The 16,801-nt window shown below is 49.6% G+C and overlaps 2 protein-coding genes across 2 annotated transcripts; one reads left to right on the forward strand and one right to left on the reverse strand.

The window, feature by feature from the left end:
* The first annotated feature begins 646 nt into the window (after nt 1-646).
* Nucleotides 647-3,027, forward strand: LOC124704083 (zinc finger protein CONSTANS-LIKE 13-like). Its single transcript, XM_047236326.1, has 4 exons — nt 647-1,180; nt 1,282-1,506; nt 2,243-2,538; nt 2,649-3,027. Exons 1-4 carry the CDS (start codon nt 662-664, stop codon nt 2,740-2,742), a joined length of 1,134 nt encoding a protein of 377 aa, XP_047092282.1. The 5' UTR covers nt 647-661; the 3' UTR covers nt 2,743-3,027.
* A 3,848-nt stretch (nt 3,028-6,875) lies between these two features.
* On the reverse strand, nt 6,876-8,386 carry LOC124700320 (divinyl chlorophyllide a 8-vinyl-reductase, chloroplastic-like). The gene has a single exon (XM_047232473.1). The coding sequence runs from the start codon at nt 8,289-8,291 to the stop codon at nt 7,068-7,070; it is 1,224 nt and encodes a 407-aa protein (XP_047088429.1). The 5' UTR covers nt 8,292-8,386; the 3' UTR covers nt 6,876-7,067.
* Between the last annotated feature and the right edge of the window lie 8,415 nt (nt 8,387-16,801).

Here is a 16,801-nt window from a genome sequence, read left to right on the forward strand (position 1 = left end):
GGGTGAGGTAGAGCCGGCCATGTCGCTAGATCGGGGATGCTGGATGAGCTCAAAATGGGGGGAAATGGGGATTTGGATTTGCCTGTGAGAGAGCCGCCCGTATATACGGTGGCCAATATTCAAGCGCGGTGACCGAATTCATGGCACCGAGATTTCGCCGTCCCACGCGAGCTCCCGCCATCTCCCGCGGTGGCTCTACAAGGACGCTGTGTTCTCCACTTCTGCGAAAACGGAGGTGGCTCGCTAGAAACGATCGAACCGTTCCTTCAGGGATTAGCCCGAAAGTGCTTTGAAAATCAGTTCCTGTAAAAAGGCAGCGTCGACCAGGTAACCAAACGAACGAAAAAAGCTGGACGAAAAAAGCTGAAAGCTAAAGGCATGCAGCCTACCAAACGCGCCCCATGTGCTCATCTCCTCGTCGTCGCTCCCTTCACTTTCGAGCCATCCTTTTCGCGGTTTACTCCTCTCGTCTCGTCGCGCCTCTTCTCCCACCTTCTTTCCCCGCAAGCAATCTACGCAGTATATGCCCGTCTCCTCTTTCCCGCATTATCTCCTGATCTCTTCCGCTCTTCCGCCCGCCTCCTCTTCTCCCACCTACCAAGCTCGAACCATTTCCCCACGAGCCACTACCAGTCCAATCCAGCTCAATCCGATCGTTCACATGGGCCAGGAAGAGCGGCAGGACGGACACCCGCCGGCCACGAACAAGGAGGAGGACCTCCCCGCCGGCGTCGCCTGCGACTACTGCGGCGAGGCGCGGGCGGCGGTGTACTGCCGCGCCGACAGCGCCAGGCTCTGCCTGCCCTGCGACCGCCTCGTGCACGCCGCCAACGCCGTCTGCTCCCGCCACGCGCGCGCCCCGCTCTGCGCCGCATGCCTCTCCGCCGGGGCCGTCTTCCGCTCCAGCGCCGGCTTCCTCTGCTCCAACTGCGACTTCGGCATGTCGCCGCCGCTCGGCACCGACCGCTGCGCGGTGCAGCCCTACACGGGCCGCCCCACGGCCCACGACCTCGCGGCCGTCCTCGGGGTGCCCGACTTCGAGAAGCCCAAGGCCGCCAGGGCGGACGAGGGGTGGTGGGACATCTGGGACGAGCCGCACGTGTTCAGCATGGAGGACCTCATCGTGCCCACCACCTCCGTCCATGGCTTCCAGCCCCTCGTCACGCCGTCCTCCCCAAAGGTGCCTGCCTGCTGCCCACCTTTACTCTTCCCAGATTCACTGCTACTCTTGCTTTGGTCTCGCACCTAACTCTGAATCTGATTGCGTGCTGCAAACTGAAGAACCAGAGCTCCTCGGATGGAAAGGCCAACGAAGAGGTTATAAAACAGCTGCGGGAGCTCGCCGAGGCCGATGGTGGCGGTGAACAGTTAGCACCTCGTGAGGAGGCGGAGCAGGCTGCTCATCAGTTGCCCTCTTGGACGCCGTCGCAGTACATCAACGAAAACGGCAATTTTGGTGTGGAGAACAACCATGAGGTCACAACCATGCCAACTCCTGGTTATGAGGTTTGAACCACATACTTCACTCCATCTGCCTAATTTCACCATGCTGCTCATTAATTCTGGAAGATGCATCCAGAACTTTGTACTGCAATTACTCATCAGCCAAGAACAAATTTGGCACAGGTGTTTGGCTCAAACTTGTACTAAGACAATTAGTAGTTTCTACGGCAAATCTATTCGAACATCAGAGAGTATACAAGGTAGAAATATTCTGCATCATATGCAGCGAAGGATATTCGTGGCAAACTTTTCTATTAAGTCATACCTATCTTGATGAGGCATATATTCTCAAGTGTATGTGTCTACAGCTCAACATACATCTGCTGTAGTTAGAGGGGAGTCACTCTATTTCAGAATCTCCCAAATTTGACTTCAGTAGCCAGTATTAACAATACAGGGGCTTGCTACTCGTCCGTTTGTCTATTCACCTCTTGTTATTGCACTAGAAAATCCATTTGGCTCCTGCTGATTCATAGCTAAATTACTGAACGGACGAGGGTATCATACCGTCATTCCTTGTAGGGAAGCAGTAGCACCATGTGAGACATGCTTTAGCTAAAATTGGTCATGAAAAGGACCATCTCTAATTTTCTGGTATCCTCCGGAAAACATATACAAAACTAGTAAATCTGCACTAGTTTTGATTGTTATTTTATTATGCACATAGTATCTGCCTACTTGTTGACCAGGCATCATGTTAAGAGTAATCGATTAACATGTTTCTCTACCTGGCTGGCAGAATGGTGGATGGAACAACGGCAACTACCATGCCCTAAATGATGCTTGCAAGACCGAGTATGAACACGAGCAGGCTCCAGTCAGCTCAGCTGAAGCATGCCTGTCATCGTTTGTTCAGATGTCGGAGCTTTGCCCCAGCATGAGCAATGGTAGCGTCATGGATGATAGCCACCAGGCAAATCCTAGCAGTGGCATGCCAATGCAAGCTTTCCCCAAACGGGGCACCTTTGATGTTGTTGCTGGCCCTGAACGGGACATTGTCATTTCACGTTATAAAGAAAAGAGAAGAACAAGAAGGTGAGATCTGGCTATGGCATTTCAAATCTTCTTTGTGAAATTTTCTTGGTAAATATCGGACTGGACTCAAAAATGTTACTGTATGCATAACAGTGCGTTGCATTTTGCAGATTCGACAAGCAGGTCCGATACGAGTCCCGCAAAGCCCGTGCGGACAGCAGGCTGAGAATCAAGGGGCGTTTTGCAAAGGCAAATCAAATCTAAGCCTTGCTTTTGTAGTATATTTTGCATCTTGGCCAAGAGGAGGAACACTAATTAGGACAGAGTGCGGATATTACACTTTGTTTACCTTCAGTTTGGCAGATCATAGCTCATGTACAATCCTAATAATGTATGTATGTTGCTGGCATAAGGCTACGCTATGTTGAGGATAGTTGTTTCTAGTCCAACCCTTGTATATAGTCTTCCATCTGAACTCTGTGAAGTCAGTGCTACTATTTACAGGCAAATGAGAGTACCATTATGCTATTTGGTATGGTTTTAGCGAAACTTGTCTCGCTGTTGGGTTTAGTCGAGTAAATCATTCTCATGGGTGGTGTTTGGTTACCAAATCCTTGGAGCAATCGTAGACGGTTATATAATATTCAGTACCTACAATTGTAAAACATTGCCTGGTTTATACTAGGAATTATGTAAAAGGATAGTTGTATCTAGCCCAGTACTTGTATACTCTAACATCTATGAACTCTGTGAAGTCAGAGCATCTCCAGCCATTGGGGCTTCCCACGTCCAAATTCGTCGATATTTTCGTCCGGATTGGAGGAAAATTTGGCCTGGGGCGGACAATTTTCCCAGCCGTGAGCCCAGGATGGATATAAGTAGTTTGACGTGATACGGCGAATTCAGACAAAATTGGGCGAAGCTCGTTCGAACATAAGCGAAATTTAATGATATTTAACATATAGAGGCGAGTTCGTACATAAATAGGCTGAATTCGTACATATATTTGAATTGGAAGCCGTTGTTGGCCGCACCGTCGTTCGCCATTGCTGGTTCGTTCGAGATCGGGGAAGATTTGGAGGAAGGCGAGCGAGGTGAATGTGGGGCAGGCGCGGTAGTTCGGCGATAAATAGAGGTAGGCGTGCGTGATACCGAGGCGACGGCATTAACTCGACGCGTGGAAGCTACGCGTCCGGCGAATACTGACCGGCGGCAGGCTTTTACAGCGCGCGGAAGACGATGCGATGAGGACGACGATCGGTATCTCTCGCCGACAAGTTGGGGCCACCAGACGCGCGGGAAGTTTCCTCGGCGTTTCCCGCGCTTTCGTTTCGTCCGGACTCCCCGAGCGCTCCCCGGGGGGGCGGGGATGGCGTGGGCTCGCCGGATGGATGAAGGGCCAAATCCGGACGAAAACGAGGATCCGGGGGCGCGACTGGGCCGAATTACGCCGTCCGGATAATAAAACGCGGTCCTGGGGGCATCGTCGGGGAGACGAGTGGGGATGCTCTCACTACTTACAGGCAACCATTATGCTATTTGGCATGGTTTTAGCCAAACTTGTCTCACTTTTGGGTTTAGTTGAGTAAATCATTTTAGATTGATCTCTCTCCCGAGTGGGCCCACCGGGCCCCTTTCACCTACGCCCTGACCAGGGGTGCCCAACCCACTATGGTTGGCGGCCCCTGTCACGCTGCGCTATATAAAGAGGTGGGGGCCGGCGGCATGCAACACGAGGTTCGTCGCGCGTCGTACACCCCACCGACGTACCCTACCGATCTAGGGCTCGTAGCAGTGACGGGAAGCTCCGCCACCACCGCCGCCACTACCTCACCCATGCCACCGCCATCGCCACCATGTCGACGTCCGCAGACTCCTCCTCGAAGGGAGAAGGTATGCCCCTGTCTCTCTCGTTCTACCTGTTGCTCGCATAGAATCATTACTCTAGTTCAGAGAGACAGTAGTACCCGGCATTAGATCTACCCGTCGATTCCTACTCTTAAAAATCACTCTCATGGGTGGTGCTTGGTTACCAACTCCTTGGAGCAATTATTAAAATATAAAAAAATGCAGTGGGGAAACCCACTGTTCAGGTTAAAATAAAACTCCTTGGAGCAACTGTCGACGGCTGTATAATATTCAATGTATAATAATATTCAGTACATAAAGTTGTAAACCACTGTCTGATTTATAACAGAAGTTATGTAACATGATAGCTGTTTTTGGTGCAGTACCTGTATAATCTTCCATCTATTTTAGTGCAGTAACTGTATATAATCTTCCATCTATGAACTCTGTGAAGTGAGTGCTGCTATTTACAGGCAAGTGAGTGCTGCTATTTTGTTTGCCTTCAGTGTGGCAGATTATAGCTCACGTACAATCCTAATAATGTATGTATGTTGTAAGATTAAGCTATGTTGAGGATAATTGTTTTTAGTCCAACCCTTGTATATAGTCTTCCATCTGAACTCTGTGAATCAGTGCTACTATTTACAGGCAAAATGAGAGTACCATTATGCTATGTGGCATGTTTTTAGAGGAACTCGTCTCACTGTTGGATTTAGTTCAGTAAAATCATCCTCATGGATGCTGTTTGGTTACCAAATTCTTGGAGCAACTATCGACGGCTGTTCAATATTCAGTACCTAAAGTTGTACACCGCCTGGTAAATAAGAGCAATTATGTAACAGGATAGTTGTTTTTAGACTTTAGTGCAGCATTTGTATATAATCTTCCATCTATGAACTCTGTGAAGTGAGTGCTACTATTCACAGGAAAATGGGTGTACCATTATGCTATTTGACATGGTTTATAGCGAATTTTATCTCACTGTTGGGTTTATTTGAGTAATCATTTTAATGGTCGTGTTTGGTTACCAAATCCTTGAAGCAACTGTCTACGGTTGTATAATATTCAATACCTGAAGTTATGTAACAGGATAGTTGTTTTTAGTGCAGTACCTGTATATAATCTTCCATCTATTTTAGTGCAGTACTTGTATATAGTCCTCTTCCATCTATTTTAGTGCAGTACCTGTATCTAATCTTCCACCTATGAACTCTGTGAAGTGAGTGCTGCTATTTACAGGCAAATGAGAGTACTATTATGCAATAAACCATGTCAACAGTGAGATAGTATTTGACATGGTTTATTGCAAATTTTATCTCACTGTTGGGTTTATTAACTTCATGAGTAGATGTGTGTATAAAATTCAGTACCTACAGTTGTAAAACAGTCTGGTTTATTTGAGTAATCATTCTCATGGGTCGTGTTTGGTTACCAAATCCTTGGAGCAATTGTAGACGGCTGTACAATATATTCAATACCTGAAGTTGTAAAACACTGCCTGGTTTATAACAGGAATTATGTAACAGGATAGTTGCTTTTAGTGCAGTACATGTATATAATCTTCCATCTATTTTAGTGCAGTACCTGTATATAACCTTCTATCTATGAACTCTGTGAGGTGAGTGCTGCTATTTAGAGTACCATTATGCTACTTGACATGGTTTATAGCGGATTTTATCTCACTGTCGAGTTCATTATGAACTCTGTGAAGTCAGTACTACTATTATGTAACAGGATAGTTGCATCTAGCCCAGTACTTGTACAGTCTAACATCTATGAACTCTGTGAAGTCAGTACTACTATTTACAGGCAACCATTATGCTAGTTGGCGTGGTTTTAGCGAAACTTGTCTCACTGTTGGGTTTAGTTGAGTAAATCATTCTCATGGGTGGTGTTTGGTTACCAAATCCTTGGAGCAATTGTACACGGCTATATAATATTCAGTACCTACAATTGTAAAACATTGCCTGGTTTATACTAGGAATTATGTAACAGGATAGTTGTATCTACCCGTATCTAGCCCAGTACTTGTATAGTCTAACATCTATGATCTCTGTGAAGTCAGTACTACTATTTACAGGCAACCATTATGCTATTTGGCATGGTTTTAGTGAAACTTGTCTCGCTTTTGGGTTTAGTTGAGTAAATCACTCTCGTGGGTTTAGTTGAGTGAAACTTTAGGTATTGAATATTATACAGCCAACTCCATGGAGCAACTATCAACGGCTGTATAATATTCAATACCTAAAGTTGTAAAACACTGCCCCTGGTTTATAAGTTTATAACAGGATAGTTGTTTTTAGTGCAGTACCCGTATATAATCTTCCATCTATTTTAGTGCAGTACCTGTATATAATCTTCCATATATGAACTCTGTGAGGTGAGTGCTGCTATTTACAGGCAATTGAGAGTACCATTATGCTATATTTGACATGGTTTATAGCAAAATTTATCTCACTGTTGGGTTTATTAACTTCATCATGGATAGATGTCTGTATAAAATTCAGCACCTAAGGTTGTAAAACACGTTCTGGTTTATATACCAGTAATAGTGTAGTGCAACTGTGAATCATCTTGATCTATATACCACAAAAATAGCAAAATTCCTCCTTCAAAATTAGACATTGCCTTGTATGGTACAATTGAGCTAATAGTTGTGTTGGGAACATCAGCATGTCAAAAGCCTCACCTCTCTACATTGTTGGCTCTGAATGTACAAGCTCTCTGGGGACCCGAAGGGGCTAGAAGATGGTCTGCTCGCCGAGCTCCTGCCCCGCCATTCCTTCCCTGATCACCTTATCGAAGAACTGCTCTAGCGTGTCCGTGCCATAGCTCGGCGTGAGCTCGTCGCTGTACTCCCCAGTCTCCGGGTCTAGCACCAGCATGCTCTCCGACGCATAGTACCTCCCAATCTTGCCAAACTCGGCGGCGTCCTCCAGGCCCGGAAACACCTTGGCCAATCCATCGAGCACCCAGATGACACCATCCATGATCTGAATTGGCACCTTGATGAACTTGGGCTCGCGCCCGAGCAGCCGGAACAGCATCTCGCCCTGCTCCAGCGGTGTGAGCGCCTTCCCCGGCCCTCCGATCGGGAGCACCTTGTTGGCCTTGTCCTGGTCGAAGATGCAGTCGGCGATGAAGGACGCGAGGTCCTCCTCGCTGATGGGCTTGCAGGCGCAGAGCTTGCCGTCGCCGAACATGACGTAGGGGTTGCCCTTCTTGACGACCTCGACCTGGCCGCCGAGGCTCTTGAAGAAGGCGGTGGGGCGGACGACGCTGTAGGTGAAGGCCGCGTCCCGGGCCGCCTCGGCGGCCAGCTCGTCCTCGAACCTGAGCTTGGCGCGCTGGAACTCGAGCAGCGGCTTCTGGACGCAGACCGCGGAGAGGAGCACGAAGTGGGCCGCGCCGAGGCTCCGCGCGGCCTGCAGGGTGTGGAGAGTGGCGCGGTAGTCGACGCGCCACGAGTCCTGCACCCCGCCGCCGCGGCTCGCGAGGCAGCAGACCGCGGCGTGGACGGGGCCGTGGTTGGAGAGGTCGGCGCGGAGGGCGTCCGGGTCCGTGACGTCGGAGAAGACGACGCGGGCGGGGGACAGGTCGGCGACCACGTCCTCCTGGGAGTTCTTGCCGCGGATGCCGCTGCGGGGGCGCGCGACGGCGAGCACGCGGTGGCCGCGGCGGAGCAGCTCGCGGACCACGTACCGGCCGATGTAGCCCGTGGCGCCCGTGACGAGGACCGTGGTCTCGGAGGGGGCCAGGGAGCGGAAGGGCTGGGCTGCGGCTGGGGAGGGCGCCGGAGGCGAAGTGGCGGAGGAGGCGACGATACGGCCCCGGTGGCGGCGGCAAGACTTGGCGGGAGTGGCGGGGAATGAGATGAAGCGGGGAGAGGGGCGAGGAGCGGAGGTGGAGGCGGAGGCCGTGGCGGTGGCGGTGGGGAGGCGGGAGGAGAGGAGCAGCGCCGCCATCGTGCTCGAGGAAATGCGGGGCTCGGAGGGCGACGTGGCTGCGGCGAGTGTCGAGTATCGACTATCGAGTGTGGGGAAGAATCCAGCGAGCGTTTGTGGTGGTGGCGTGGCGGGGGAGGGCAATCCGGGCGTGTGATTTCTTTGGGGTAAACGCTGGAGATGACGGATGGATTGCTTGGCCTCGGGATCGTTTGATACCGGGCTCAATCTCTCCTCGGCCCACGGGCCTAAGTTCCTCGGTGCTCATAGCGACCTGGCCCATCAAGCCTTTTCAGATGCTTTAAAGCCGGACGCCCTGACGACGAGCTCACAAATCGGAACCCTAACCTCGCGACAGACACGGCCGCCATTTTCTTTCTCGGATCTGGCTCTCGATTTCCCTTCTTCCTGGCGTGCTCTCGTCATGACTTCTTATTGCGGTTTCGATCGCTTTCATGTCGTTCTTGTTACTCCTCCATCTCTTGGAGATTAGATTTCATTCCGGTTCGTAATTGTTTCCGTCGCACAATTCGTGATTTCCCCCCTTTTCTCTCGAGAGCCGAGATCCATTGGCCGGTGATGACAGCGTTTGGTGTGAGCCTCGGTAACTATTGTGCGTACCGGGTGATTTTTGCCCGGGTTACCGGCGGCAAGGATCAATGTGCCAAAATGCTAATCTGAGGCCAAATCGTCTCTCGTTGCTCCCAACCTGCTTATCGCAATGGCCGGCGGAAGGAACTGAATGTTAAATTCCTGTAAAAAAAACTGAATGTTGAATTCAGCAGTCCTTTTCGTGCTGTAGGCGATGTGTACATGAACAATCATATCTTTTGATATACAGAAAAGCTACACAAACAGTCCGATCCAAGAAAAAAAAAACATCATCTAAGATCGCTTAAAGACAGGTTCTTCCTACAATGTCTCTTTGCAGACAACGATAGTCTATGTATCAAAATTGAGCTAAAATGTAATATCCTGTGGCCGCCGGTGAGCACCGTGGCGTGAGATGGATACCAAGTGTCCAAGTTGATTGTGGAGAGCAACAAGACCGTGAGGACGAAGGAGAGACCCAGACGTGCACGTGAGGTTGGGTCACAGCCCATGGATACCAAGCCCAGCGATGTCCAAGTAGGGGCATGACATTAGGGCATCTCCAACGCGGCGACCCATCCCGTGTCCGCGCGTCCGTATTGTCGTGGCCTTCCCTGCTCCGATGTTTGTGCTCCCCTTCTTACTCTTGGCGATAGTACATGTTCTACTTATAGATTCGCTACATGTCCTTGTTTGTGTGCGGTTAAGTTGGCTGGTAGCCTGGTGCATTTGTGACGATGCTTTCGGAAATTAAACTCACTCGGAAACTACGAAATAACCTTACTGTGAACACCGTAGAAAGATTAGATTTGTCCGCATTCAAATCAACACTAGGACTTTTAAGAATGAACACACCTATGAGCATTTGGATTTGGAACACCATTTAGAGCAAAAAATAAGAAGAAGATTGGCAACCTATTCTGAGCAATTCAAACATAGCAAACTCGACAAACAGTTCCCTTACTATCAAGAACACATACACATGTTTGACTTTTACGAAAGCAAAATGCACACTTATTCGCAGACGGAGGAGTACTATAAGTGCGGAAAAGAAATGATAATTATGCACATGTTCTAGTCGGAGAAAAAAATTCAAAACTTTGACCGACGTACTTTTTCTTTGAGATGTTTCAAAACACAGCGCCCTCGCACACATCTCCCATCGTTCCGCCGCCACCCAAGGACCGGCGATTTGGGAGCGTTGTCGACGGCGGCCACCGTCCTCGAGACGTCGGCAAGCGGTGCGGAAGCATAGGTCGTGGCCCCGTGCTGCTTTCGCTGCGTCGTAGCAGAGTCGGAGGAAGCCGTCGCCGACGTTGTTGTCCTCTCACCGTCGGGAGACCTCCCGCCGTCAGCAGCTTCGCTGTTGCCGCCAGAGGTGAGCTCTTGTGCACCGTCTTTCCAGAGCGCAAGTCGACCGGGACGGCCATTACCTATAGTTCTCTACGGACGCATTGGATGGCCTCCACCGCGAGGTGTTCGATGAAATGGGCGCTCTAAAATTTGTCCAATTTTCATGTGTAGATCATGGTGGATAGCGACGACGACTACTTCTTCAAGAACTTCATTGACACGTCGTCCGACGAGGAGTCCGACGACGACTTTTTCACGGAAGCTGCGCTGATCATCCACGAGCACAATGTGTCGCAGATCCCCGTGTATCGGGGGTCCTTGCCGGGGCACGCGGTCGTCTTGGAGCGCAAAAGAGAACGCGGCCACGACCAGCTCTTCATCGACTACTTCCAACCCAAGGCATTGTTCACGCCGGCCATGTTTCGTCGTCGTTTTCGGATGTCCAGACCGTTGTTCCGCCGAATAATGGATGGTGTCAAGGCCTACGATGACTACTTCTGCGCGAAAGTGGATACAATTGGCAAGGTAGGCCTCTCTTCGTACCAGAAATGCACGGCAGCGATTAGGAGTAGCCGGTGATTCATAGATGAGTACACGCGCATGAGTGAGTCGACCTGCTTGGAAGCGATGTACAGGTTCTGCAGAGCAGTTATCGGTTCGTTCGGAAAATAATATCTCCGGGAACCTAATGCAGAGGACACAACTCGTCTGTTGTCAATCAACGCTTCCAGGGGGTTTCCTGGGATGCTTGGCAGCATAGACTGCATGCACTGGGAGTGGAAGAACTGCCCCTTTGGTTGGCGGGGGGCGTGCATCGGCCATTCGGAGGGGTGCACAGTGATTCTTGAAGCTTTTGCTTCACATGACACATGGATTTGGCACTCGTTCTTCGGAATGGCTGGCTCGCACAATGATATCAATATGCTGCAGCGCTCTCCGGTGTTTGATAGGCTAGCGTACGGTCAGTCTCCTGATGTGGATTTTGAGATCAATGGCCACCACTACAACAAGGGGTACTACCTTGCTGATGGTATCTATCCACCTTGGGCTACACTCTTGAAGACAATCCGAAAACCCAACTCAAAGCAGGAGGCAAGGTTTGCTAAAGAGCAAGGGGCAGCCTGCAAAGATGTCGAGCGAGCGTTTGGCATCCTGCAGGCTCGTTGGGCTATCGTTAGACACCTTGCCAGGGCATGGAGTGTGCAAACTCTGTGGGAGATGATGACCGTCTGTGTAATCATGCATAACATGATTGTTGAGGTAGAGATGGATGATTCACTGTTAATGACTGGGATGGCCAGGGAGAGTTGGTTACTCCTCAAGGTGGTACGACATTATTCCAGGATATCCTCCATGTGCACCACGAAATTCGAGATCTAGCTGTACACATGTGGCAGCATGTTGGCAACAATGCTGCAAACAACAATGATGAAGGAAATCCCGAAGTCTAAAGCATTTGCATGGTTTTTAAATTTTATTTGAATAACACTTTGTCATTGAATAGGTGAACAATAAACTTATGTAATAAATCTTGAGCATTTAAACTTATTTATATATTTTTATGATTTATTATGCTTTTATAGTGAATTTAGAAGCAAATAGCAACTATATGGCAACGCGACCCAAATCTGCTGCGTTGGACGCAATGCGCGATCCAAACTCCGTCCGCGTGTCCGCGCGGCCACCCAAACAGTCTAAAACAGACGCCTAGCACGTCCGTTTGGATCACCGCGTTGGAGATGTCCTTACCCCCAAAACATTGGTTGCCTCCAAGCAATTGCATACTCCTAGCGCAATAAAAAACAGCTCGAACTTGCACAAGATTGTCTGGCCTTCAGAGAGCTATCACAACCGTCTTCTGGAATTTGACAACATCTGAATCACATGTTGTGTTCAAAGCAGTAACTCGTACCGATTGAATTGGGCTTCCATACAAGGCATTGTTTTGCACGCCGCCTGGACCCCATGGCATCCGTAGGTACTTGCTTAGCAACAAAAATTCAGACTTTGCACAATGTCGTTTGGGTTGCTGCTTGGAGTAAAATTCATAACCATGGTCTCATCCTGTTGGGCACTGCTGCTTTTGTAGCCACTAGCCCAGTCATTGGTTCCATGTGCGGTTGGTTCACGGTCCATGGACACCAAGCCCATCGAGGTTCAAGTAGGGGCATGCCATAAAAAGTAAGTTCAAATCCGACAGGAAAATAGGGACAAGAACATTCATCCTTGCACTCGCAAAGTTGATTTTCTTTGATATGGCTGCCATTTTTTTCACAAGAACATTATTTATGTTTCTCAACCTTACCCCGTTTTTAGATCTCTCGCATTTTGAAGAAAACAAATTTGAGCATTCAGATATGGTTTTTATTGTCGTGCGAAATATCATTGAAGTTACACAAAATATGAACAAAGTATTATAGTTTTCCATGGAACTCATAAAAATAGAGAAAAATGAATGATTAGTCAAAGAAAATGTTGAATGTAATTCGGCTGCGGCCCATGTAGCATACCATTTTTATAGCCTACAATTTCTGAAGCCTTAAGATCCATCAATTCTTTATAGTGGTGGCTGGAGAACAACTTTGGCACTAAGTTTAGTATCACATTACTACTTGAGAGGACGTTGGAGAAGCTTGTCAAGACATTTTTATTTTATGGAAGACTGTTTTCTTGCTCGGTGCACCAGCTGGGCTAGGGATGTACGGGTCAACATGCATACGCATGCTTGACACATACCTGGTTTTGAGAGTGTTCCTCCGCCGCGTGTCGGTTCGGGTCGCCCAAGTGTGTCTCATGTGTCCTAGGCTATACAAAGGGCGGATTGTCTCTCCCTTATTGTGGCCCGTGGGTTTCAAGTGTTGTGTATTTCTCTAGTTTTCCCCATCTCGTGACCGTGTGCATGGCCGCCCGGAAAGCTAGGGCCTCCGAAACCCCATGCGGTGATGTTTTTGGGGAGTGTCTTGGCACAATTGTTCGCTGCTATTCGAGTTCTACGGTGTCGGCTAACTTAGGGCCTCTTTGTTTGGGCTTTTAGCTGCTTTCCACGAAAAAAAGCTGGCCAAACGAAACAAAGGGGTCAGCTGTGCGGTAGGCTTTTCCAAAAGCAGGTCCTCTCCCCACACAAAAGAAAAAGCACGGGTAGGAGGTGCTTCCAGAGCTTTTCTTATGGTCTCCCGAATCGTTCCCTTGCTTTGCCCATTTCGTTTTCAAAAATTACACAGATACTGCCACCGCTGAGCCCACCCGTCGCGTGGCTTCCTTTCTTTTTTTCTCCCAGACGTTTTCTTTACTATCCCGATCGGGTTATCTTCAGAGAAAAGGCAAACAGGGGTGCCAGCGGTCGCCCTACCCTGCAGCTCCGGCCGCTCCCCCACCCTGCAGCTCCGGTCACCCCCCACCGACGGGTCATCTCTCGCCGCCGCCCTACACTGCAGCTCCGGCCGCTCCCCCACCCTGCAGCTCCGGCAACCCCCCACCGACGGGTCTTCTCCCGCCGTCGGCTGCCGTTCCGCCGCCGCGCTGCCCTGCAGCTCCGGCCACCCCCCCACCGACGGGTCTTCTCCCGCCGTCGGCTGCCGTTCCGCCGCCGCGCCGCCCTGCAGCTCCGGCCGCTCCCCCAGCCTGCAGCTCCGGCCACCCCCCCCACCGACGGGTCATCTCCCGCCGCCGGCCATCGTTCCGCCGCCGGCCGTCGTCCCGCCGCCTTATCTCCCCCGTCTCCCGCCGCCCCAAGTCTTCCCAGCCGACCGCCCCTCCCCGAGAATCCTCCCAGACGAACTCGTCTCGCGACGAACTGGTTAACGCCGACGAACTGGTTAACGACGACGAACTGGTTCCTTTCCCATCCTCCTGGTGAGCCTGCCTTTCACGTGTTTCTCCCCGTGCTTCACGCCGACGAATTTCTAGCAGCTATTTCGTACAGGGGCTGTGATGGTATATAATTTGGCTGATACTAATTTTGATTAGAATCTTCGTGATACTGTGATTTGAACATACATGGTACTGTGATAAGAACCTACATGTTACTGTGATTAGAACCTACACTTTATACTGTGATTAGAATCCAACATGTGGTACCCATGTGCATGTAAACATAATTTTTGTACTATATTTTTGATGCTACTTCTTGCGATATGTTGTGACTCCGACGAGAACTAGAGACTCTGACTTACGTGACAAATAATTTGATTGTTGTGACTCCGACGAGAATTACATCTCTAAGGTGCAAAGGCAAGCAATGACGAACGGCAGGTGATAATGCTTCAGGTGGACAACACGCGAGAAACATGAACTTGACACGTGATGACATAGCCAATGCATTGTTCAATGCTAGAGAAATATAGATCTATTTGTGCTACCTAGGAAAATGATATTGATACATGATTTGGATAAATCGATATTTGTAATGGATATGTCTTTTGACTAAAACTACATTAGCATATGTATTTTATAGACCCTTACACGTAAATCAATAATAATACAGGTTCTCAAGGTATTTTGGACTATTTCCTAGTTCACAATTTAACAGCCAGCTCAGTTGCCAAAGCCTAAAACTTAAAACAGCAGCTTCTCCTGCACAGCAGCTTTTCCTGCACAGCTGCACAGCCAGCCACAGCCAGCCGAAACAAAGAGGCCCTTAATTCCACACGGCTTGCTGCTATCTCGTCGACTTCTGCGAAATCAGCGACTTCAACAACAGCATAGGGGACAATCGATAAAGATACCGTTGTCGTGGCCTTCCCTGCCCCGATGTTTGTGCTCCCCTTCTTACTCTTGGCGATCGTACATGTTCTACATATAGATTCGCTACATGTCCTTGTTTGTGTGCGGTTAAGTTGGCTGGTGGCCTGGTGCATTTGTGACGATGCTTTCGGAAATTAAACTCACTCGGAGACTACCAAATAACATTACGGTGAACACCGTAGAAAGATTAGATTTGTCCGCATTCAATTCAACACTACGACTTTTAAGAATGAACACACCTATGAGCATTTGGATTTGGAACTCCATTTAGAGCAAAGAAGAAGACGAAGAAGATTGACAACCTATTCTGAGCAATTCAAACATAGCAAACTCGACAAACAGTTCCCTTACTATCAAGAACACATACACATGTTTGACTTTTACGAAAGCAAAATGCACACTTATTCGCGGACGGAGGAGTACTATAAGTGCAGAAAAGAAATGATAATTATGCACATGTTCTAGTCGGAAGAAAAAAATTCAAAACTTTGACCGACGTACTTTTTCTTTGAGATGTTTCAAATGGTTGCATTTGTAGAAGGCAATAAACCGTTTTCGTACTACTAGATTTACACCTTTCTTTGTGATTTAGCCACTATTCCGACCTTCACAATTCCGGTAGGGAGGTGCATTAACATTTTCTTGCGATATAATTGCATCACACTAATCTTACTGCATTCATTACACCAGCGGACCAGCCACACAAAGTGTTTGCCCACACGGCCGTTCTCTGAAGTGTGACACAAAACGAACAATCCATTCCGTAACAAGAACAAAAATAGCACAATGCGCCAAGAAAAATGGGAAGCTGTCAACCACTAGTTGCCGTCCCTGAATACGTTGGTCGATCTACCAACAAAAGAGCCTTTGAACCAGTACCAAGAGTCCAAGCTTGAAAACGAAATGACAAACGCAGGATCACTTGCGTGTGCGTAGACCGCCGGAAGGAAATTCCGTATCCACGCAATGCGCTCGTGGCCGCCGCTCGCCGTGAACTTCATGCCAAAAAATATTTTTTTTTTTTGCGAATTTTCATGCCAAAAAATAGAGTAGGTGTCGTTCACCCACATATCCGAGACCGCCACGTCAGGCAACTAAAACCCTCACCCCAATATGTCGTGCGGTGCGTACGCTCTTCTCCTTCGCAGCAACGCCTGGACTTTCAGGGCCCACGCATCAGCGTCAGCCTTCGTAGGTGACTGACAAGCGTAGGCCCACGCGTCAGCTGCCCGGGCGACCGACCGTGTACGTGGCTCCCCTTCGACGTGCCAACTTATCCACGAGTTCACCCGCCCGCAACTGGCAGCACGGAAATGACTTACGTGCCCCCCAATCATCCTGGAACCACATGCGGTTGATTCGGATAGACCCACCAGTCATTGACTCGATAAGGCCCGACCACTTTTGCGTTACTGGTGGTGGCCGATTATGTCCCACGTGGCGCTCTCCGTTTTGTTTCCTTGCGCTCGATCCCGCGCATAAATACGCGGGAAAAACGGAACGGAGACCTCAACTACTCGTAGCACGAAGCAGTAGCAGCCACAAGCAAAACGCAATCGCAGACGCGGAAGCGAAAGCAACGCAGCAGCAAGCCTCGTCGCAATCAGGCTGATCCGATCGGCAACGACGATGGAAGCCGTGCTCATGCAGCAGCAGACGGCGGCGGCTGGGCAGCGGCGCGTCGGGAAGGCGGCGCTGTCCGGGAACCGGTGGCAGGCCGTTCGGCTTGCTGCCACGACGCGGTGCGCCGCCAGCTGGGGCGTCCGGGCCAGGCTGGGCCTCGTGATCGCGAGGGCGCAGCTCGTCGCCGAGGAGCAGAGGACCGAGGTCGCGGGCGACGACGA

Source organism: Lolium rigidum, chromosome 3, assembly GCF_022539505.1.
Source record: "Lolium rigidum isolate FL_2022 chromosome 3, APGP_CSIRO_Lrig_0.1, whole genome shotgun sequence".
Lineage (NCBI taxonomy): Eukaryota > Viridiplantae > Streptophyta > Magnoliopsida > Poales > Poaceae > Lolium > Lolium rigidum.